Here is a 23,129-nt window from a genome sequence, read left to right as displayed (position 1 = left end):
ATGAAATACACGAAAATGAAACGAGAACAAAAAAGGAAACTTCACTATCCTGGATGAAACATGACCATAAGGTTTGTTTACTTTGTGGGAAGCTTTGTGATTTATCTTGAGTTGGCTTAGATAGTTCCTTATTTCAAACATGCCAAACACATTAGGAGAACAAAACAAAATACATGCAGGAATAAACAGACCCCAGCAAGCCCATCAGACATATTCACTAAACAAATACAAGTATTTCATGTCTGAAAAGGAGCAGGAGGAAGTGAATACTTCTCAAATCCTATCCCCTTTTATATTAATCATATTAAAAAGTTAATTTCAAACATTAATATTCCCATTTTTTGCCCCAATTTTCACACCATGATCTGATCAAACAAGATTAAGACAAAAACAAGAAGAGATCAAACTGAATAAGGATCTAAAAATGTTGTTTTCACAGACGGTGTCTTGCAGGGATCTTACACCAAAAGCGGCGACATTTGATGACTTCTGAATGAGAACGAGCTGGAATTAAAGGTGTAAGGATGGAGGGTGTCAGACTGTGAAGCACCTTGAGACAAATCAGCAATACGACTCTTTTTGACAGAAAACACAGCTGTTTTTATTTTACAGAATACACAGCCTCATCTGGTTTGCAAAAATAATTCTATGATACACAAAATTGCTTCGTCTGCAAAGTGTCAGATTCTTCAGGTTTAAATCTATCACAAAGAGCCAGAGAGAAAGAGGGAGAAACAGAAGAAATTCTGGCTAAAAGCAACAATCTATGTGTGTGATAAACAGCACTCTGAGGCATGCAGCAAATATAGAAGGACTTTTTTCTTTCTTATAAAAAATGTAGGTTCACATCAACAGTTCAATTACAAAATGTATACAGTTGCAAACAGAGTCTCCATACTATCACATCATAAGGGACAGATTAGTCCTATCCTCATGTCACAGACCATCACTCAGATGTTTTATGTCTTTCTTCATAACCCCTCCGTTTAATGAAAGTTACATGTTTGGTTTTTTTTTGTCTTTTTACCAACTGAGACACTCCACAATCAAGAACTTATCAAGTTGTTGTGGCTCCTGTGTTAAAAGACACCCAGCAGACACAGAGCAACATCAGCAACAAATGCAGATTCAACTCTACTAACAATTAACACTCAAGAAACTGTCTTTTCAAAATGATTTCTGGAGATTTTCTAGAAAGAACTCTAGTTCTGGTACTACTTATAGGGAAAATAGGAATTTCCCTGAAAAGAAAAGCTCAGTTTAAAGCTGGATCGATGTCTGTTTTCTTGTGCTGCATTCAAACACCATTAGCAAGCAGTTAAACTCAGAAAATTGGCTTGAATTCTTTCAGAAACATGAGGTTAAATAAAAACTGTAAAAGGTGACATGGAAATGACCTGAAATTATCTTAGGGGGATTATCAGATATGTCCAGAAAATGGTGTTTTAATTCCAATAAATATATATAAAAAATGTATATATATATATGTTGAGAGTTTCATTTTATTTTTTTATTTTTACTTTTCTTCTGTTTTGGGAAGGTGGAATTTTCAAGTCATTTTCTTGTGACTTTACAAATTTCTTGCTAAATTTTGGGCAATTTCGTGTTAAGTTTGTCATTACCTTCTGCTCATGTTTTGGGGGGATGAAATCAAGCCAATTTGCTAAGGTTTCCGAGGTTAAAGCCAAAATACATATTTGTTATTATTTACAGTTAAAAAAAACCCTTTTGTATCCATACATGTAGACCTGTTTAAGTTTAGTGTTCACATGATCCGCTGTGTACTGACTTTCTATAATTGGTGACGCAAACGTGATTGGAATTTCATAATTAACTGGAGGTGTATGAGTTGAACACTGAATATATTTTCCAATAATTAATCACATAGTTCTTTCCAGGAAATTTATTCCAGAAAATCATAGAATTATGGACCCATGAAAAAAGCCATTATTGCTCTAGTTTGGCCTAAAAACGCTGCAGAAAAATATCAGTCAAGGTCGTATATTGACAGTCTGATACTAACCTACTCCATTTCTACATTTACATGTTAGGTTGAAAATTTAAAGAGATAGCTTGAGATTTTTTAAGTGGGGCTGTATGAAATACTTACGGTGGTTAGTCTTTTCATGTGCTGCATTCAGACACCTTTTACAAGCATTTAAACCTCTGAAACTTGAGAAAAGGAATTTGATTTATTTTGAAAACATGAGGAAAAAAATGCAAATTGCAAATAAACAGTAAAAAAGAAAAGGAAAATGACATTAAAATTAGCTGGGAGGGATTATAAGATAATATCCAAAAACAAAGGAAAATGTCCAGAAAACTACATTTATCAATCTTATTATTAGTTTTTTAAAATTATGTTACAGATTTTTTTAAAAGCACTTTTTAGGAGAACCTTTTTTGGCCACTTATTTATCAGGTGATTATCCTGTAACTTGCTATTAAATTCTTTGCAAATTTTGACTATAGGTAAGTATCTCATATAGTCCCACTTCAAAAAACTATCACTTTTAACTGTTATTGCTGTGAAGTTGAGCACATTCTGCATAACAGGGGGAAATTATAATTACATGACATCAATCCTATTTGGGGAGTCAACCTAAACAGATGAACTTATATTAATAATTTTGTGCATGTGCATGTTTTAATGGTTGACATTTCGCAAACTGCAGGCTAATCTGGAAATCCAAATTCACAATAATCAAACGTCTGCGCCAACAGCATTAAAGCCTGTAGTTTCACAGCGACAACCAATTTCAGCTGTAAACATATTCCCCTGTGACACATCACCCTCTTCAGTTTCAAGTGTCATACACTGAAAATCTTAGAAGCCTCCAATTTTGGATAGATTTTAAATAGAAATTCAATTGTGTGCGAACAATGGTACAGATGTGATTGTAACATTTGTTAAATAGTATTCTACCAAATGTTATGTACAAAGAGGAACACATTTATCAGTGATACTCAAATCTGGACCTCAACAGTGTGCCAGGTGGGCCCCCAACCATTTTCTTATTTACAATAAAAATAAAATGAGAATTATTTTTGTATTTTAAGTAAACATAAGGTGCCAGAGTGCATAAAACAGCATCAAAATACAGCTTGTTTATCAAAAACTCCACCAGTGGAGGATCCCAGGCACCCAATGACAGAGGTCTAACCTAAGCCCCTTATGTCCTAAAATCCTAGGAACGTCCTAAAATCCAAGAAATGTCCTTAAATCCTTGGAATGTCCTTAAGTCCAAGAAATGTTCTGAAATCCTAGGAATGTGCTAAAATCTTAGATATGTCCTAAAATCCTAGTAATGTCCTAAAATCCTGGGAACATCCTAAAATTGAAGAAACGTCCTAAAGTCCTAGGAATGTCCTGAAATCCTAGAAATATCCTATAATCTGTGAAACGTCCTAAAATTCTAGAAACATATTGGGCTGCTAGAAGTGGCCCGTGGCCTTTTGACATTTTGCAAAAGCTGAGTATCACCGATATATATGTTTTAAAATGGGCTCCAGTTCACCTATAGGTTGGTCGTGAGGATGATGGTCAAGCCGTGCATTGCAAATATACACACACATCAGAGGAAATAATATCAAGTAAATGCACGCAATTGCAATACTAAATATGAAAATACATAAAATCTGAAAAACAATAACAGTACAGTACATGTAAGAAAAATACTGTCAACAGACATATTTTCAGCAGCTGCTGGCTATATTGCTAATAATCTGAGAGGGTGTGTGTGTGATGGTGATAATTTAGGCAAATTCAGACTCAGTCCATATTACTGATGACAGATGATAGAAATTGCTGGCTCATCATCAAATAAAATAAATCATGTTAGCTATGCACTACTTTTTTGTTGGTCTTTAAAAGGACCTGATGTCCTCCATTATTTACTTTTTGGGGAACAATTTTTCATAGAGTCACAAGACTGTTAAAATGAATTTTTTCATGTTTCAGTCTTAATTTCCAGCAGAGCTATCTGTATACCACTTAGGGACATATGATGTATGCAAACTCAAATACAATTTCTAATAAACTCAGTAATGATGATCTATAGTTTTAGTACTCTTAAAAAAATACTTTTAACTCATGTTAGATCCTGTTACCGTGAAGAGTGAAAGGCTGTCTGCCTTCATCTGTAGCTTTTAAACATGTTTGCATATTTTAATATTAACATTTTCAGTTCTGATTGGAGAATTTTTTTATTTAGGGACAGGTCTGGTGTTGTGACTGTCTGTTGATGTTGCTCCCATGCACCACAGGACATTTATATATCGCTAAACTCTGCATGTGTGTTGCACCTTTGCACTACTGATGTTTGTGCCTCCTTTTGGAGCATTTTTCAACTGACATGACCGACATCTAGCTGCTTTTATATCTTTGTAGCTGCATGAGTGAATACACCGCTTCAATCTGAAGAACTGTGATAAAAATCCATTCAAAGCTTTCGAGGTATTTTGCTCTTGTTTGCAATACACACACACACACACAATCACACACACATAATATGGGGGTTTAAAGGGTCACAGAGACGAAGGTGCACAAAAATACACTCATGTAATTGTTTACTTCAAGTCCCACATATATGTATTTGTGTCTGTATGTGGTAAACTCAGCCATGCAGATGCACGTGCATGTGTACGTGTGTCTGTGTGTGCATCTTGCAACTGTACACACCCATGCATGTGACTACTTCTAACCAAAACCAGCACAGAGAGGGACATTTTAAAGGAAGAAAGCCATTAAATCAGTCTGAACACGGGTGATTTGTACATGATCTGCTGCTTTATGCTTTATAAAAAGTTTCCTCTTCAGTTTCTTATTGAAGGCAATAAGATCTGATAAATCCCCAGCCTCAGAGAAGCGCTGCAACAGAGAGCGTTGCTGCTACACACAGCTGTTCACTGTTTACCTTCAATAAATCGCCTAAAATAACAGCAGGCTGCTACAGTTAAACCACACAGACCTCTGCATGCAATAAACTGCTCTGTTATAACTTGATATTCAACTTTTTTGATGAAGGAGACGTCGGGGCTGATCGTGGCTATATTCAACTTCAACCAGCTCTTTTGCATATTGCTGCTGCTGCACGTACATGAACATATGCACATGTGTATGTGCACATACAGTCACATTAATGTATGTAACCACACACACGCCTGCGTGTCTGCATGGCTGTACTAATTATGCACACATACACAAACATACCTACCCATTCTCATTCCAAAGTCATCAAATATGGCCGCTTTTGCAGTACTTTTGGCATAAAATCCCGACGCCAAAAGCCACATTTCACAGCTTTATAATACCATGCTGGGTGGTGTCAGCTGAGAATGCAGCTGAACAAAACCGTTTGCAGTGTTTTAATTCACCACTGCATGGACGGACGGCACTAGCTGCAGCAGCATGATATGCTGATGGCGTCAGGTTGAAACGCTGACAGTTACGATGTTATATAAGGAGCACAAAGGTCCCTATAAAGCAGATGGTGCAGTGGACAGATAAAAAAAAAAAAACACAGACTTTCATGTGGGAGTCCGGTGTTTGCTTCCTGTCTGAAATACCACGTGCCTTTTCTGCCTAAAACTAACCATCCGTGCCAGCATGAGTGTTTGTTGACGTCCTGACGTTGGTTGCCATGTGCTTTTGTTGTCTAAACATAACCACAGGCAGCGTAGTCCCACCATGTGCTTGTGTTTACATCACAGTAGCAGCATCTCGGAAATTCAACAGCAGACGCAGAAGGATACCTAGAGCGTAATATGTAGATGTGGAAGTCCAATATGTAACGAGTTGTGATAAGAATGTGTCGAACATTCACACATTTGGGACTTTTAGTAAATAATGACACAAGTGTTTGTGTGTCTTGTCCTCCATGACCCCCCCCATACACACACATACACACACACACTGTCCATCAGTCAGCTTTGTCCTTCTTTCTCGGTGTGACTTTACTTGCCACCACAGATCCCACTGCTCCGACACCTTCCGTAACCATGGAGACGCTCCCCTTGACCAGTCCTGCGCTGGCCGCCGGCACGCTGGTCACAGCTGTCTTGGTAAGCTCAAAACTTTTAGTTCCCACCCACGCAACGCCGCCCAGGGTGGCACCAACGACATTTCGTGTCATGCTGAACAGGCCACCGCCCACTCTCCACATGACTCCTCCCTCTGACCTGGGGTGGTCCTTATCTGTGTCTGAGACAGACAGGGACAGAGAGACAACGCACAGACACACATAAAGAGATAAAAACAGGCAGATAGAGACAGGAAAAGAGACACAGAGACAGACAACAAAAAGCATAATTACACATTACATTTTTATGATTTTATTGTATTATTTTCTGTATTTCTGTTGTTGTCTTTTGCCATACTTTGCCTTCATTTTTGTTTTTCTCTTTATATGTTTACACTTATTCATTCATTATTTCTTTATTTTTTAACCATGTCTCTTTACTACCCTCCAATCATCACGGTGCATAATTGTGACAATACTACTAGTATTTTTATAGTACATTTTTCATAGTTTTATTGTATTGTTTGTGGTCTGTAGTAATTTTCTTTTCTTTTTCAGTATTTAAATTTATATTTCCTCTTATTACAATTTTATTTTAAGGACTTTTAATTATTATTAGCCTAGTTAAAATTGTCATCATTGTAAATACATTATTGTTGTAGTATTTTTTTACTGTATATTTTTTAAAATACAATTCTAGGAATTTAGGACATTTCTCAGACTTTAAGACATGCAGTTTTATGCATTTTGGAACCTTATGTAAACTAATAGTACAAAAATAATTTCCAGTAAGTTGAGTATCACTAGAGTAGACCCATGACGAAGTGCAGTTCTTGAGGACCGATGTACAGATGTGGTTTCTCACCATGTGTCTGCTCCTCTTGGAGGCAGGAGGGGTCTTCCTCCGGTTCTCTGTCGTCACAGCTCTGGTGGTTGTTGGAGTCAACGGGAATCACCTCCTCCACATCCTGCTGTGAAGTCAGCACCTGAAACACAGAATGAACCGTTGATATTACAGAGCGTAAGAAGTTCTGCAAAAAAAAAGTTACTCAGTTAGAAACTGTATGGGGAGATTTATTATTGGCTTTGAGTACATAAAAATTTGACGCTCAGCCCTTGGCTTGAGAGTTTTGGTTTTCATGTGTTTTACACTGTTTTTCTTTGGGAAAAAAAGCTACAGAAAGTATGTTATGTGGTCAGTATCTGAAGGAATTTATTATTTTTTATTATTATTTTTTTTGTGATGGGAAATGGATGAGGATGCTATGAAAACAAAATATTTTATTTCTTTTTTTGGCTATTTTAAATTACGGTATATATACTGGGTATGAGGTTGAGCTGAGCCTGTTTGTTTGGTATGGGGTATAAATATGAGCTGTTGTAGTTGTCGTATGTAGGTTTTTTTTGTATATGTGTATGGTTTTTGTTTAGTTGTTAAAGGTCTTTGTTGAAGGTCTTTGCCCTGTTTAATGTATTTTATTATATATTTTTTTTTAATTTCGTGAAAATTGTTCAACCAGCACCCTATTGGGGGCCAGATTTGGCCCCTGGGCCATAAGTTGAGTATCACTGGCCTATTGTAAAGCTCTAAAGCTAATAGGCCTGTCCATCATTCAGATTCAAAGAAAGAAAGAAAGAGAGAGAAAAAAATGATATACCAAATATCCAGAAAGTGACAAAGTGTGATAAATGGGAAGAAGGTATTTCCATGACAGCCATCATCTACTAGTCTTGTACAGATTTTTTTTACACTGCCTACATCATCCACTAATGGCTTCAAACTTATTTTTAAACTGGGTTTATATAATTTTATTTTTATATTTTTATCTTTGCCCATCTTGACTGCACTTCTGCTATTTTAATGGTGATTTTATTTGAATTTATTTTAAAATTTCTTGTAATTAATATTACTTAAAAAAAATCTGTATCCTTTATTATGTATTATTTTATTGCTCTTTAAATTACCCTGTTGTACGAAATGTGCTATACAAATAAATCTGCCTTCCCTAACAATACAATGCCACAATTTAAACATTTAAAAGAATAAAGTTACAAAAAATATTCCACAAATTCTCCCTAAAACCACCAGGCTCTCGGGTAAACTGTGTTTCATCATCCCATTGTTTTCACTATAATTGCATTATAACAACAAGAGGACACATTCATTCATTTTTAACATTATTTATATCCCAAATTAACTGTTACCTTCCGCTTCTTGTACACGTGCGTCCAGTTATGCAGCAATATGTCTGCACAGCTGAACCGTATTTAAAAACATGAGTTTATTCTGCAGTTATTTCTCTGCTGTTAACGTCAGCAGAACGACACAAAACGGACACATAACGGACACATAACGGATATTACTATTGTGTTGAGCCTGAATATCTCCGCCGTCACTGACACAACAGTTTCATCGTCAACGTTTCCGTCAAAAAGCGCAAAAATAAAACCAAATAGTGTCTCACCTCCATTCTGTCTGTCTGCTTTTCGGAAATGTTTCCTCGGTAAAAACGTTTTGTTTTAGTCGCTCCTGCTTCTGTTGTTTTGCTGTCAACCTCGAAGCGGAAGTGACGTAGTGTTGTTTACTGTGCACCGAGCAGCGCGCGCGGCCGCACGCTGTCAGCAGAGACGCACTGACGAGATATTAAAATAAAGCCTAAAAAACAAACCAAAACAAACAAACAAAAAAAACCAAAAACCTGCATTTACCGTAAAACTTGAAATAATCTGCTGAAATCGCTGAACTCATCAGGCTTGTATTTGGGGAATTCGTTTTTAAGAGATGGGCTTTTAGTTCATTTCGCATAAAACAGTTGCTCAAAAACATAGGAATGGGGTAGTGAGCAACAAAATTAAGAAATCTGTAAAGAGTACAAAAAATTACTTAACAAAACAATAAAACAAAATTAATTAAAAAATAAAAAATAAATAAAGCCAAAGACGATGTGTTAGGAAAAAAAGACAAATATTATTTTAAAAAAATGTATATATTTCGCCATTAAATATATAATTATGAATATAGTATTCATATTATCTATTTATCTATATAAATTTTGAATTTGCAAATTGTTTGCATATTTGCAGATTTAGATTTTTTAAATTGATTGTAAAATCTTCATTCTGTATTCTGAATCTAATTTGTAAAAGTCCAAAACCAATCCCCATTTTAATTTTTAAACTTCTTGATTAAATAAGGAAATCAGTGAATATTTGGGTAGATAGTCACTAATTTTATTTTCATTTAAATGAGCATTTCTGTGCCTTTCTGTGCTTTTTGTTTGTCAGTGATTTAAAGTGAGATTGATACAACTGATGTCAACGGAATCATTTGTACTTTAACAAATTTTGCATTTACAAAACTGAAATTATTATCATTTATAATATAAAGAAAAACCTTCCTTAGTCACCCCAAACCCCACAAAGAACAAAGGATAAATATACATATCTGTTGATATATATATAAAAAAATGCTTAGTCTCTATCTTTACATAACCAAAAAAATAAAGTGAGTGATTTACACATTTTACACATTTAAAAATGAACACTTGCATGTTTTATCCGATTCTAAATTTGGTGCCATGCACTCATCACAGTGAGTCATCAGTGGAAATGAGAACAAGCTTGTTTACAAAAAGAGCCCAGCAAGTTCTTATAACTAAACATGATGGTTAAAATACATAAAAATGGTCAAAATCAAAATATGCGACTACAATGCAACAGAGCATGTTTTCTGTGGCTATAAAAACGTGATGATTATCACTGTGAAAGGTAAATTTTATATATTTGAAATGTCATGCAAGCCACTAACATGAAATCTGGCTCACAGGTCTGAATTGTTGCCCATTTCCTGCATTGTCTTCCTGAGGAACTCAACCAGGAGGTGATGAGGGAAACCGAAATCCATCTGAATCAAGACGTAACCCTACAGCACAAAGAGGGATGTAAGAAGATGTGAGTAAGAAGTAAAACACAAATAGGAGCGCCTAATAATATGAAAAAAAGTCAAGTGAACACTCACATCCCGAGGAAGCACCTCAGGGTTCAAGATGTCAAATAAGTGAACTCCCTGTTTGTTGAGCAGCCTGGTGAGCTCGACCTCCAGAACTGAAAAAGACGATTACAGAAAAACACAACTGGACTTAAATGAATCATAATGCAACATACATGCAAACATTACAGCAGTAATACTAAATGTATGGCCCGCAGGCCAAATCTTGCCCTCGATAGGGTGCCTGGTGCCCCTCAACCATTTTCTTAATCACAATAAAAATAAACTGATTTATACTGGGGAATGTTTTTGTACTTTTAGTATCCATAAGAGGATACTAAACCAGAGGGCACAAAACAGCATCAAAATAGAGCTTGTTTATCCAAAAAAGTGCCTCTGACAGAGGTCCAAGCTAAGCCTCTAATGTCCTGAAATCCTGTAAATGTCCTAAAAATCCTAGAAATGTCCTAAATTCCTAGAAATGTCCTGAAATTCTAGAAACATCACAAAAACCTAGAAATGTCCTTAAGTCCTGGAAACATCCTAAAATCCTATGAATGACCTTTAATCCCAGAAATGGCCTAATATCCTAAAAACATCCTAAAACCATAAAAATGTCCTTAAATCCTAGAAATGTCCTGAAATCATAAAAATGTCCTTACATCCTAGAAATGTCCTAAAAATTCTATAAATATCCCCAAATCTGAAAAACCACCTAAAATTTGGAAAAAGGTCTTAGAATCTGAGAAACAGCCTAAAATCCTATGTCCTGAAATCCTAAAAACATGTATGGGGCTGCTGTGACTGGCCCCTGGCCTCCAGTCATTTTGTAAAAGTGGCCCCCAAAGCAAAGCAAGATGAGTTACGCGGATTTATACACAGAGTCCAAAACTCATTGAGAGGTTTTAGAGCTGAGCCCTGGATTTCCACTGACCCCAAAACAGTTTCAGTCAGGTCTTATACAGTTTTTTGTCCTTACCAGACAGGACTTTAGGAACACCGATCTTCTCCACAGCTTCTCTTACAAACTCCGACTGTACATCATCTGACAGCTGCAGAGAGAAAAATGAGTGAACAAATCCAATCCAACTTTAAAACAACAGCAACATTTTAACAAGCAACATGGATGAAAATAATAAAAATGGGAGGGGAAAATCTTTTTGTGTTCTTTCATTAAACCTTTGTGTTTTCTAGCTACTATTAGAAAAACAAACATATATTAAAAAATGCATCATATTTTACTGTTGAGGCAACAGTCACGGTTCAATTTGTGCAGCTCTTGTGCCAAATGTTGTGTGTAACCATTCTGGGTAATGCTTTTATTTTGAAGAAACTGGTGCAGGGGATTCTTTCAGATGTCTTTAGGAGCACTGATTTTGTTTTACACATCATCTGTTTCAAATATCCTGTCAGGATACTGAGACACTCTCAACAATCATGACAAAAAGTTACTTTTTACAAAACTGACCCCAACCCAGTGAGCTCAAATGAAAATCTTACCCTTTGATTTTGTATGAGCAGCTCAGCTTGTAACACAGAGACTCTGGTGAGGAAAAGAGGATCACCATCACACAACATGCACGGGACATGGCGTAAGACTTGGACTTGATGTAGTGGTGGATTTAAAAAAACTGCTTCAGACCAGATAATTTATGTAGCCTTGTCTCAACCCAGGTTGTCAAATACTGTCGTTTTTGCAGAGCTTTCGGCGCCAAACCTTTTGTATCCACAATATGCCGTTGAGGGCGTGGCCAGACAGAACAGTTCCCGGCGTTATTAAATGCCACCGGACAGCTGGCTGGCACCTGCCGCAGCAGCGTAATACTTGTTTGGCTGGCGTGAACTCAGAACACGACTTGTCGTGTTGCTGGATGTCCAGATGGCATCTTCTGCAGCAGCATGATGCACAGACGGTCTGCGTCAGCTGAGAACACGACCAAACAAAACCTATTGCGTCTGCATGATACGCTGCTTAATGGCGTCAGGTTAGAACGCTGCTGGTAACGACATAATATTAGAAGCAAGAAGGTGGGTGGATCAAACTCCAGACTTTCTTCCAGTCTGAATGATGTTTTCTTCTACACCTAACCCTCCGTGCCCTTGTTGCCTAAACCTGCCCATCTATACCAGCATGTGCTTTTGTCGACATCCTGGAGTTGGTCGCCGTGTGCTTTTGTTGTCTAAACATAACCTCGTGTAGCGTAATCCCACCATGTGCTTGTGTTGACATCACGGAGGTGTTATCCAGGGACATCATCAGCAGACGCAGAAGGATACCTAGAGTGTAATATTTAGACACAGAAGTCCACTGCAAGGTGGCAACGTGACGACTTTGGATAAGAATAGTTGGTTAATGCAGAACCAACAGCTGTCTGACTGATTAATGCCAAGATGAGACAGTGCTGTCATGAAACCAAAAACTATATTTAGTCTCCTTTTGTTGTATGTAGCCTGTGATGTATTTATTTCAGATGGACTTGAAAATAATTGTGCAAATGTTGCAGCCTGAACTGTGCAGGCAGGTCGCTCAAAGCTCAGTAAGGTCCTTTATAAATCAACAAGAAAAAGTACGTACTCTGACCGTTACCCTGCAGGAAGAGTTTCTTGTCAGCGTAGGACGCTGTGACGTCAATGGACACATCCTAGATATCAAAAACAAACAGAGAAACACCGAAATAATCGCAACAGACTCTGCCCTCACAGGAACTCACATGACCTTTACACTGGGACATGGGCTGTATAAATTTTTTTTTTTTTTTTTTTTTTTTTTTTTTTTTTTTAAGTTCACCTCTTGAAACCTGAGCAAATTGATCTCAAATCAAATAACATGTAAGGCAATGAACTTCAAATGAAATTAACCAAAATTAGAATTACCACGAATTAGTAAAAGGAAAATTACCTGGAATTAATACAAAAATGAGAAGAAAATTGGTCGAAAAAAAAAAAGAAATGGCTTGAAAGAAGTTAAAAAATGTAAATGTCATTAACCTTAAATCTATAATTAAATAATTAATAATAATAATTTTCTAAATGTTTTTCAAGTTTCTCTGTCTTTTTTTTCTGTAATTCATAAAAAAATTAAAAAGTGAAAAAAAAGGTAAATGGTCTTATAGTCTATGATTATAACTAAAATACCAAGATTTTTCTCTCTGTTTTTTTCCTTTCTTTTTTCAGCTTTTTCCTTATTTCTTGCAATTTTTAGGAGATATTTTTGCCAGGTTGCTTGATGCGTTTTTACTTATGTCTTCAAAAGAAATCAAACCCATTTGTTTAGGTTTTCAAAGGTTTAAATGCTTGTGATAGGTGCCTGAACATAACATAAGAAACTAATGTCTAGAATTTGATGTTGCGGGATGCATCAAAACAAGTCAACGCTCATCACAATATCTGTTTCCTAAACTTTCAACTAGATGTCTGAAAATATTCTGTCACAAAAAAAGTGTCAAAATACCGTTTGAAAGAAGAGTGTTGGTGTGCCTTGACTCCCGCAGTGGAGCTGCCCGGAGGCCCTCGCCCAGACGGTGGTGCCCCGGGTGGAGGTGTTGAGGCGGGGAACAGATGAACTCCAGACTCTCAGCTCTGGAGAATCTGATTCCAGCAAACACTGAACACACACAGACACAAAACAACGGGTTTCACTGCACAAACATGCATGTGCTTGTATGTGGAAGTGTGCGGGGACGAAGACGTTACCTTTCTAATAAATTCAGGCATGGCAGCGGAGAGATCGGTGTTGAAAAGTTCCTGAAATCACATCAAACACTATAATGCAAAATTCAACCAGATATTAAACAGAAACAATTCAAATTTGAACATCTGTGACCAGATTTCTAATCAATCAGTTCAAAACAAGATACCATGTCTGTGTGTGTGTGTGTGTGATGTAAAATGCACCCCGACATATCTGAGAGAGACGTACTTACAGCGAGCTCTGCTCCAGACACGTTGAGTTGGAAACGACCATCTTGGTGGCCAGCAGTAATCATAGGGTTTAAGACCTGGTCTGGGGTTAAACACAAAGTGAAGCTATACGACACAAGAGCTGAAGTACAAATGAATCTCTTTATCACAGAGAGAGAATTTAGATAACTGCTTGGCTGTCGCTTCTTAGCAATCATACAGGAGAAGTGTCAAGGTATGCATTTATGAAATAATTCATGCTTTATGTTTCATGGTTTTGCTTTAATATGCCCACAGAATACTTTAAATGTTTTACCGGCCATAACAGCAAAAACTAAATTAAATTCCATGTATCTTTTCTTTTTTTTGTACCTGAACTTCCAATTTTTTTTAAAGACAATTCAATGTCGACTGACCTGAGATCCAAAAATAGAGCATCCTGTGTTCAGTCAGCTGACTGGGGTGAAAAACAGAGTCAGTGATGACAGCAGAAGTGTTGTTGTAGTTGGTCAGACCCTGGAAGATTTATAGAAAAAGAAAAGTTGAGGGATGAACTGAGAGAAAGTAATATGAGCTTTTATTCCCAAAACAAAGAGATTCTTATCGACGCAAACGCTTCAGTGTGAACTGTGAAACTCCGAACACTAATATCCACTCAAAATAAAGTGTGCAACAATTATTGAGCAGGCAGCTGGGACGCTATTGCATATGATGTACTACAGCAAAGTAACCCATAAAGTACTACAGTGATACTCACTTATGGCCCGCGGATCAAATCTGACCCTGGTAAGGTGCCTGTTGGTCCCCCAACCATTTTGTGATTCATAATTTTAATGTAAAGTTATTCACATTGGGAACTGCTTTTGTACTTTTAGTATACATAAGGAGCCACAGTGCATGAAATAGATCAGAATAAAGCTTGTTTATCAAAAAAGGTGCCAGTGGAGGATCCCCGCAACCCTGACAGAGGGTCTAGCTAAGCCAGTGATGTCCTGAAATCCTTGAAATGTCCTAATATCCTATAAGTGTCGTAACATCAGAGATACATCTTAAAAACCTAGAAAGGTCAGAAAATCCTAGAAATGTACTAAAATCATAAAAAAATCCTAGAAACATGCATGGGACTTCTGTGACTGGCCCCTGGTCTCCTTTCACATAACAAAAGTGCCCCCCCCAAAATCCTATAAATGTCCTAAAATCCTTTAAATGTCCTTAAATCATAGAAACTTGTTTGGGGCTGGCCCCTGGCCTCCAGTCATTTTGCAAAAGTGGCCCCTAAGAAAAGCAGGTTGCGTATCCCTGAACTACCCTGTAATTACCAATGTTCGACAAAGATGACATTTTCTCTTTCTAACCATTTAAACCATTTTTTTTTGGCAAAGTAAAACAATCATGTAAAACCGTCATTCACAGAAGTTTTGTTTGTGTGTGTTTGGTTGTACATGCAGGTATTATTTACCTTGTGGTATGATTCTATGTAGTTAGCAGTGATGACGGGAGCAGCAGTTACACCAATGTTCATACTGATGTCTCCATCACTGAGGAACTGCTCTGTGAACACACACACACACACACACACACATGTTTAGACACATTACATATAAAAAAAACAGGTGTAAATATCAGATCAACTTAATTAATGGATTCACATTCAATTCTTGGTCAAATATATAGACACACGGAGCACTGGTCCCCCTCTCTCTCAAACACACACAAAAACACATAAAAACACACACACACACACACACACACACACACACACACACACACACACACACACACACAAACACACCTGCTGTGTCTTGAATGAAGTCAGACAGAATATTTGCCAGCTTGTTGATCTCCTTACAAATCTGCATTGGAGAACAGACTCATTATTACCACAGTATTTATCACCTTTGACTATGAGAAGAAGTGAACAAGATAACGGTCAGTTTGTTGTGATGTAGTTAAAATTCACTCTCACTGCCAGGCTGAAAACTGATGAGTGAAAGTTGCGTGTCCCTCGTCCTCACCTGTCCCTTTACGACCAGTTTGACAGTGAAGGTGATGAAGTCGGTGAAGAGCTTCTTCAGCCAGTTTGGTCTGAACAACAACAGCAAACACAGTCGCACATCAGTTATGTAAAGAAATGTCTTCCTCTGTTCTGCTGTTGGACAGCCCATCAGGGTTTATTTTTGTGACTCACTCTTTGTCGCCCTGCAGGTGCAGACGCAGCTTGTGAAAATTCAGGTAACAGTCTGATGTGTCTGCAGCCACCTTCCCTTTTCCGCAGTCTGACAGAGGAGACAGAAATACCAGAAGACAAATTAAGTCACCTGTTCTCACTAAGTGCAGAGATAATGCAAATGAATGAAACAATGTCAAATCTTCAGCGTAATTTAAGCCAACTGGGTTGTTTTTAAAATAATCTGAATGACGTTCATGTTAGTACTCATCAATTTGATTTACATTTTCTGAAATAGTGAGTAAATCCTAGTGAATCCATTTCAATGCACGTTGCCACTGTTTACCTTTGGCTCTGTTGCACCTGTGTTGAATATCAGATACTGGTGTGCATGCACAAAAAAGTATGAACTCACATTAGCAAAAACCAGATACTATCCAAGCACTGTTTGTACTGCAGTTTTTCTTATCAAGCCTCAGTCCCTGTGTACAAATACAAAAGAAGGTACTTACATAGTTTGGGGTTGATTCCAAGATCAATCTGAGATTCAATTTCAAACTCGACTGAGTGTGCAACGTTGACACTAGATGGAAAAAAAATACAAATGAATACAAATCAATTGACTGGGAAAATGTTCGCTGTAGGAGGTGAGTGATGCCACAGTGGCTTAAAGAGCAGAAACTCAAATTTAACAGGAAATCCACAGAGAAGAATTACTGTATTGCTCTCATTGTTTCACAGACATTTAATGTGATTAATGTGATTTCCTAACACTTTAAACACCAGCTTTCCGCTCACTCAAACGCTTTCTCAGAACCTTTTGAACTGTCTTGCAAAGGTGTTGCACCTCCAAAGGGGAACATTAAAATAGCGTATGGAAAACTCTGGCTTTGAACCCATTGATCTTTCTTGGTGGGACGGCCCTCAGGTCTCCTGTAATAACCCCCAACTGTTGACTTACACTTTCAACACTTATCTTCACTTCAGTGTTGACTCTACCAAAACAAACCTGTCAAAATCTACCCAGTGACAAACTATGGGAGAATAATGAACTAAAACAACATTTAAACTTAGAGGCCTTTGAGGCCAATGTAAACTATGTCCTCACAAAGGCAGGGAAGCTTCTCTCTCCCCCCAAAAATTATTTCAATGCCAGCGAACAGCCCCTTAACATGTGCTGGTTTTACAGTGTGTTCGAGGCAGGAATATGCCGCCTTGATATTCTGTTTATAATGTTCAATTACAGAAAGGGGAACAGCGTTATCTCACCTATGAGTTAGGAAAGCACCAAAATGAGGTCTGTGTAAAATATAAACCTGGAAAGACGTGACCATGGGTGCGCTCAAAAAAAAAGAAAAGATTACTGGCCAAAATAAAAATTAAGCGATATTTTTGAGCGAAATGTAAATAAATCAAATTAAATCAAAAGTTATGCAATAAAACAACATTTCCACGTCCAAAAACAGACGAATAAGACGATCTAAGGTCCAAGGGTGACGGGAGGAGAGGACTACTACTGTACTGTGAGACCTGACGGCGCAGCGGACTGAAAGAGAAAGTCGGGGATGAGTTACTGATGCTGACTGATCCTCTCATTGTCCACCGGTGTCCGATCCACCCGTGTCCGATCCACCCGTGTCCGATCCGCCCGTGTCCGATCCGCCCGTGTCTCCTCCGGTGTCCACTCCGCTCTTTTTCTCTCTGATTGTTGGCTCCGGTTTCATTGTTCACCAGTGTCTCCACCGGTGTCTCCGAATGTCTGCTCCGCTCTCATTGTCCAACAGGTGATTCCAATCTCTTCTAGGACACCAAAACGTCTCGACCCGGTCCAGATACTGTCATTTATTAGCACGCTCGCTGCTCACAGTAACCGCTGAACACCGGTGTAAGCAGCCGCCGTCTCCCCCCCTCCCTCCTTCTGCTCCGTGTGTGTGACGGGGACATGATGAGAGGACATGATGAGAGGACATGATGAGAGGACTCGCTGGATGCGGTTTGAGTCCAGGTGTAGTGAGTTTCCAGCTCGGTTATGCTGAAAGAATAAACTGATATCTGATGTTTGATTCCTTCCAACAACAAGCAGAACAACATGTAAATCTGCAGAGATCGCAACAGAGCCGTTACTTAGGGACTGTTCTGTAGCTGCTGCTTCCTGACAGTTTGGGGAATCTTCCACTCTATAGTTCCATTATAACTCAAACATAATATTATTTTGCCATTATTTTTGTACAATTCAAGTTGACATTAGAAGATAAGAGGGGGAAAAACACAAAATACAAAAATGAAATTAATTCTGCTTTTGAAAATGACTGTCTCTTACCAAAATGCGATACGAAAATCATTATCGTGCATCACTGCTCTTTTGACTGCGGGATGCAGTGTATAATTGCACACTTGAGCGGGATGATGCCGCTATCGTTTGGTTGTGTGTAAAAATGCAAAGAAGGAATAAAGACAGGACAGACATCTCTGTGTAAAAAGAGCCTCAGACTCACAGCCAGCTGCCGTATCCGTACTGGATGTTCCCTCTGAAGACTGCCGACACGTTGCTTATTTCCAAGGCAATACCTTTACCTGGGTGCAGTTCAAATGTACTCCGACCAATCGACAGGTTGTGAATCTCCAAACTGGGTGAGTCAATGGAGAAAAATTACACAATGTTTTGCCATTTTGTGTGTCCATCTGTGTGAGGTTGTGCGTGTCCACTTACTTGTCCAGGCCATATCTGACTGTGCCGATAATGAGCAGGGATTTCTCTCCCTTCACACTTGGGTACCTGGCGTGCTGGAACGCCGCCTCAATCACTTTAGTGGTTTTTTCATTCACTGGGCAGCAAAGGATTCATGGGTAAACTGATTAAATACATGAATGATGCAAGTCTTCGAAGTGTAAATACCACAAAAGGGTCAAAATTCCACTCACACACAGCGGCCGCGGGGTAGGTGAGGCGACACACAGCTCCGGTGAATCTGTAGGCTGAAGCGGTGTCCTGCAGACAGCCGTGGGACGTCCAAAACACAGATAGGAGCAGCAGCAGAGGTGAGAAAACATCGTGAGTCATTGTGCGCGTGGATACCTCCTCTCTGTGAGTTGTTTTTTAACGCTTTTCAATTGTTTGCAATTTGCTCTATGTAAGTTTAATTCTGAGTTTTCCTGTATCCAGTCTCAATTCAGCTCTAGAGACAATTCTTCTTTGTGGTCCCTTTCAGACTCCCACGTGCTGCTGCTGCACTGCTCTCACTGTGATTTTCAAAATGTTTTACCCGAGAGAATCCCACAGCCTACTAATGTTGTTCTTTGCACTGCTGGGGAGGGGGGGCTTTATGTCCTTCAGCTATGTAGGGGACCATGTCCTTCATCCAATCAGAGACAGACAAACTTGTATGATTCACTCTTGATGGACAAACAGTGACTCAGATTTGTCTTTCACGAAAGGTTCCCTCAAGGTAAATTGGTCAAAGTACAAGCTTTTCTGTGATGAGAGCTCAGAAAGACCTCAGGTGGAAACACAAACACTGAAGCTTTTCACAGATCAAAAACTGACCACTGATATTTGATGGTAAAACAGGGACATACTATCTATATTTTCTCAATATGTGAAATTAGTACAGAAAATTTGTAAATTATTATATTTAATTATATACTATATAATATTTAGTATTATAAATAGTTTTTAAAAATAAAAATAAATATAAAAAATGTTTAAAAAATCTATATTATTATTATTTAGATTTAATTAACAACTATATTTCATTATATTAAAATTAGTACATTCTAAGAAGGAAGATACAACATCACTGAACAGATGCTGCTGTGGGGTAACAGTAATCACAGCTGGTGCACGGACCCCAAAAAGATGCCTCTAATAAAATATAATAAAATAATCAAAAACACTAAATCCTCACAGTAAAAACTAAGTGCTGGGGGTGATGAATATCCGTATCTGTTGTCTCACATCTAAACTTACTCCACTTTCCCTGATTTCAACCAGAGTAAACCGCAGCTACGTTCAGGTCCAACCTTCACCGAAAAAAAAGTGCTATATAAACACAATGTATTATTATTATTATCATTATTATTATACTGAAATCTTTTGATGGAAACACTGGGGAGGGGTGGTGGTAATTATATAACAATTTTTTTTTTTTTAGAACATTTAGTAAAAGTTTTAGAAAAATGATGCGTGACCCCGCCTTTACCATTAATAACCACGTTACAGTTTTTAAAGAAAACATACCTTAAAACACACAACTTCTTAAAGTTGACTGACCCCCGCCCCCCCGCTCCCAGGGCAAATCAAAACACATAACCCCCTCCATGTTGCTTAAAAAATATTTGAAGCACCTCACCTGTTTTGCACCACACTCATAAATAATGAACAGTCCCTAACGCTGCTCTCGCCCTCGCCAAAAATTAGCTTAACTTTGGAGCGTTACTATCCCCCCATCCCGACATGACAGCATGACATGTTTGGTACCTATGGACGCCTTATGTCACCTACTTTAATCTGATATCTGTATATTCTGGCTAACTTTAATGCCGAGCCTGCTACAGCGGGTTTTATTTATAACATCAGTAACTCCTCCGCCGGACACACCTGCTGCTTCTTCACACTTTTTCTTCAGACATTTGGCCTTTTTCTGTCTTCTTCTTTCATTTTCTTGTCATCTCCGCATCCCGGCTTTACTTTTGGGGGTCCTGATTTTGGGTGATGCATATTTTTTTTTTTTGCCTATTTAAGCTACAGCTTGCCTCTCTTGTGATTTCTGTGCTTCTCTGACCCCTGACCCGATGTCAGATGGACCGAACCATTTCACAGTAAGTGTGGGGGGGTTGAGGTATCAGATAACAAGTTAAAATGTGTTTTCATGGGAAAAAAAGGCGTCATCATGCAAGTGCATTAATCACATTTACAGTGATATGAGTCAGTGAATAAATGGTTGTACTTGATTATATTCAGTGGTTGAACCCAGGGTCAATTACCCCTGTCGGCGGGCCAGCGCACATACATGTTTTTTTTTTAATTTTTATTTTAATTGTTTCTTTAATTTATAGACAATTTTTCAAATTATACAGTACATTGTATAGGCATATAATTAATTAACATTGATTTAACATTAACACTGAATAACATTTTAGTACCATATCTTTAAAAAACATTAAAATACATAAAAAGAAAAACAAAAAAAAAAAAACACAACATAAAACAAAAAACAAATTGTATATGAGCGAGATTTAAACCAAGACATATACACTTTATTTGCTTTGATCAAATATAAATGTTTATTATTTGAGAGCTCTTAATAGCTTTTTTGTTTGTAGTTATCTTAGAAACAGAGTCAAAGAGATACTATAATTCAAAAGTGGATATTTGGAGCAATTTGAAGCACTTTAGCTTGTTGGATGAGATATTTGCCAATAAGACGGACAAGTAGTGGAATGAGAGTCTGTATTAAAGTTAGGAAACAAAACATGTCATCTTAAATTGGTGTTAATCTGCTAAAACATGTATAGATCAAACTTAAAACCAGAAGTTTTGAGAGTGCACAGAGGCACTTGGTGCATGTAATTTCTTTCTTTCTGCAGTTCTTGTGAGAAAGGTGCTATACAAATTAAGTTTTTTTAAAAAATTATTATCATTATTTTATTTTCATTATTATTATTATTTCAATTATTATAATTAAATGTATGTGTCTTTAGAGAACCACTTGTTTTTGCAGTGTGGCCACTGGAGAATGTAGGTTATTGAAGGTCATAGTATATATCATGCTTCAGTGTGTCCTATAGTGACATGACCTTCAGTGCCTCCATGCATTTAAACATCGGGTCAACAAACTTGCAGTCTTTATGGTGAAATCTATGTAAACACTGTCCCCATAAACTACATCTGCAACAAATCAACAAATAATGGACTGTTTTGTTTTTGTTGAACATTTATTGCATCCATTAACTGCAAATTTCTCTCAACACGCGCTTCATTATTCAGCTTCTGCCAACAAGAAAATCTTTAATAAAAGCTTAACATTAATATGAGTAATTATACCAATATGACCAATTATATATTTTTCACCTCTGTAATACAGTCGCTCTCACAGTGACTTTAGGCCTCATGCGGGAAACAATACATTAACAAATGTTCTCTTATTTTTGCTTGTGTATCAACGATTTGTTCTTATTTTGTTTGCACCCATTGATTTTTGGGGTTTCACCACTGTTTTCTTATTTTTTTTCCCTCGTCTCTTAGGTAAGAGAACATTTGCGACCGGTCAAGAGCACTCTTACCAAGAAAAGACAAAAACATTTTGCTTTCACAGGCCACAAAGTCATACCCAGTGCAAGGAAAAACATGTCTTATCATTATTATTATTATTATTATTATTAATCTAAGGAATTTTTGCTTTATTTTATATTAAATAAGTATATTAAACTACATCAATTATTATATCAATGACAACTTTTAGTTACTGGTTACCTTATGAATTTAATTTTTTGCACACAAATCTTATAAAATTATACAAATGAAGCTGAGACGATTAGTTGATTATTTACATTAGATTATTTAGACAAATATTTCTTATTGTTTAGATGATTTTTTTTCAGGAAGAGTTCCAGCTTCTCTTATTTATGTATGAGAACATGCTTATTTAATTTAATAATTAGATTTTTTAGATTTATTTAAACTTTTCTGTGTGAGTACTTTTACTTTTATTACCTTAATACATTCCTGATTGTACTTATGTAATTTTACTTAGGTGACATTTTTAAAGCAGGGCTTTTGCAAGTAGTATTTATACAGTGTGGTATTAGTACTTTTAATCAAGACACAAAATACTTCCTCCACCTCTGCTGCTGACACAGCAAATGTTTTGTCATTGATGGGTTTTTGATTTCTTGTAACTCCAGAACTGACGCTCTACAAAAAGCACAATTACTTTATTTAACAATATGTAAATTTTAACTTTTTTTGGGGGGGGGGGGGGCACCTCTCCACTTCTTGTGCATGTGTCAGACTCTTTGCACACAGCACACACTTATATAGCATTTAGGGGGTGTT

At 37.4% G+C, this 23,129-nt stretch overlaps 2 protein-coding genes across 3 annotated transcripts; both read right to left on the bottom strand.

The window, feature by feature from the left end:
- Positions 1-5,726: 5,726 nt before the first annotated feature.
- Positions 5,727-8,899, bottom strand: zgc:101566 (Transmembrane protein 263-B-like). Its single transcript, XM_042496764.1, has 3 exons — positions 8,486-8,899; positions 6,886-7,006; positions 5,727-6,202 (listed from the first exon to the last, which is right to left on the bottom strand). The coding sequence occupies exons 1-3, from the start codon at positions 8,489-8,491 to the stop codon at positions 5,922-5,924; spliced, it is 408 nt and encodes a 135-aa protein (XP_042352698.1). The 5' UTR covers positions 8,492-8,899; the 3' UTR covers positions 5,727-5,921.
- A 597-nt stretch (positions 8,900-9,496) lies between these two features.
- LOC121949746 (cholesteryl ester transfer protein, plasma) lies at positions 9,497-19,347 on the bottom strand. Of its 2 annotated transcripts, XM_042495489.1 has the most exons (17): positions 18,998-19,347; positions 18,786-18,900; positions 18,571-18,702; positions 16,588-16,658; positions 16,097-16,184; positions 15,924-15,993; positions 15,701-15,761; positions 15,368-15,459; positions 14,325-14,424; positions 13,932-14,011; positions 13,702-13,752; positions 13,460-13,612; positions 12,580-12,650; positions 11,509-11,551; positions 10,988-11,060; positions 10,039-10,124; positions 9,497-9,942 (listed from the first exon to the last, which is right to left on the bottom strand). In XM_042495489.1, exons 1-17 carry the CDS (start codon positions 19,134-19,136, stop codon positions 9,841-9,843), a joined length of 1,527 nt encoding a protein of 508 aa, XP_042351423.1. In that variant the 5' UTR covers positions 19,137-19,347; the 3' UTR covers positions 9,497-9,840. The 2 variants fall into 2 exon arrangements, with proteins under 2 accessions (XP_042351423.1, XP_042351422.1); XM_042495488.1 differs by lacking the exon at positions 9,497-9,942 and having other exon boundaries at positions 10,040-10,124; positions 12,584-12,650.
- Between the last annotated feature and the right edge of the window lie 3,782 nt (positions 19,348-23,129).

The sequence above is a fragment of the Plectropomus leopardus genome, chromosome 11, assembly GCF_008729295.1.
Source record: "Plectropomus leopardus isolate mb chromosome 11, YSFRI_Pleo_2.0, whole genome shotgun sequence".
NCBI classification, from domain to species: domain Eukaryota; kingdom Metazoa; phylum Chordata; class Actinopteri; order Perciformes; family Serranidae; genus Plectropomus; species Plectropomus leopardus.
The sequence above is the reverse complement of the archived record's forward strand: the minus strand, read 5'-3'. Positions and strand labels throughout refer to the sequence as shown.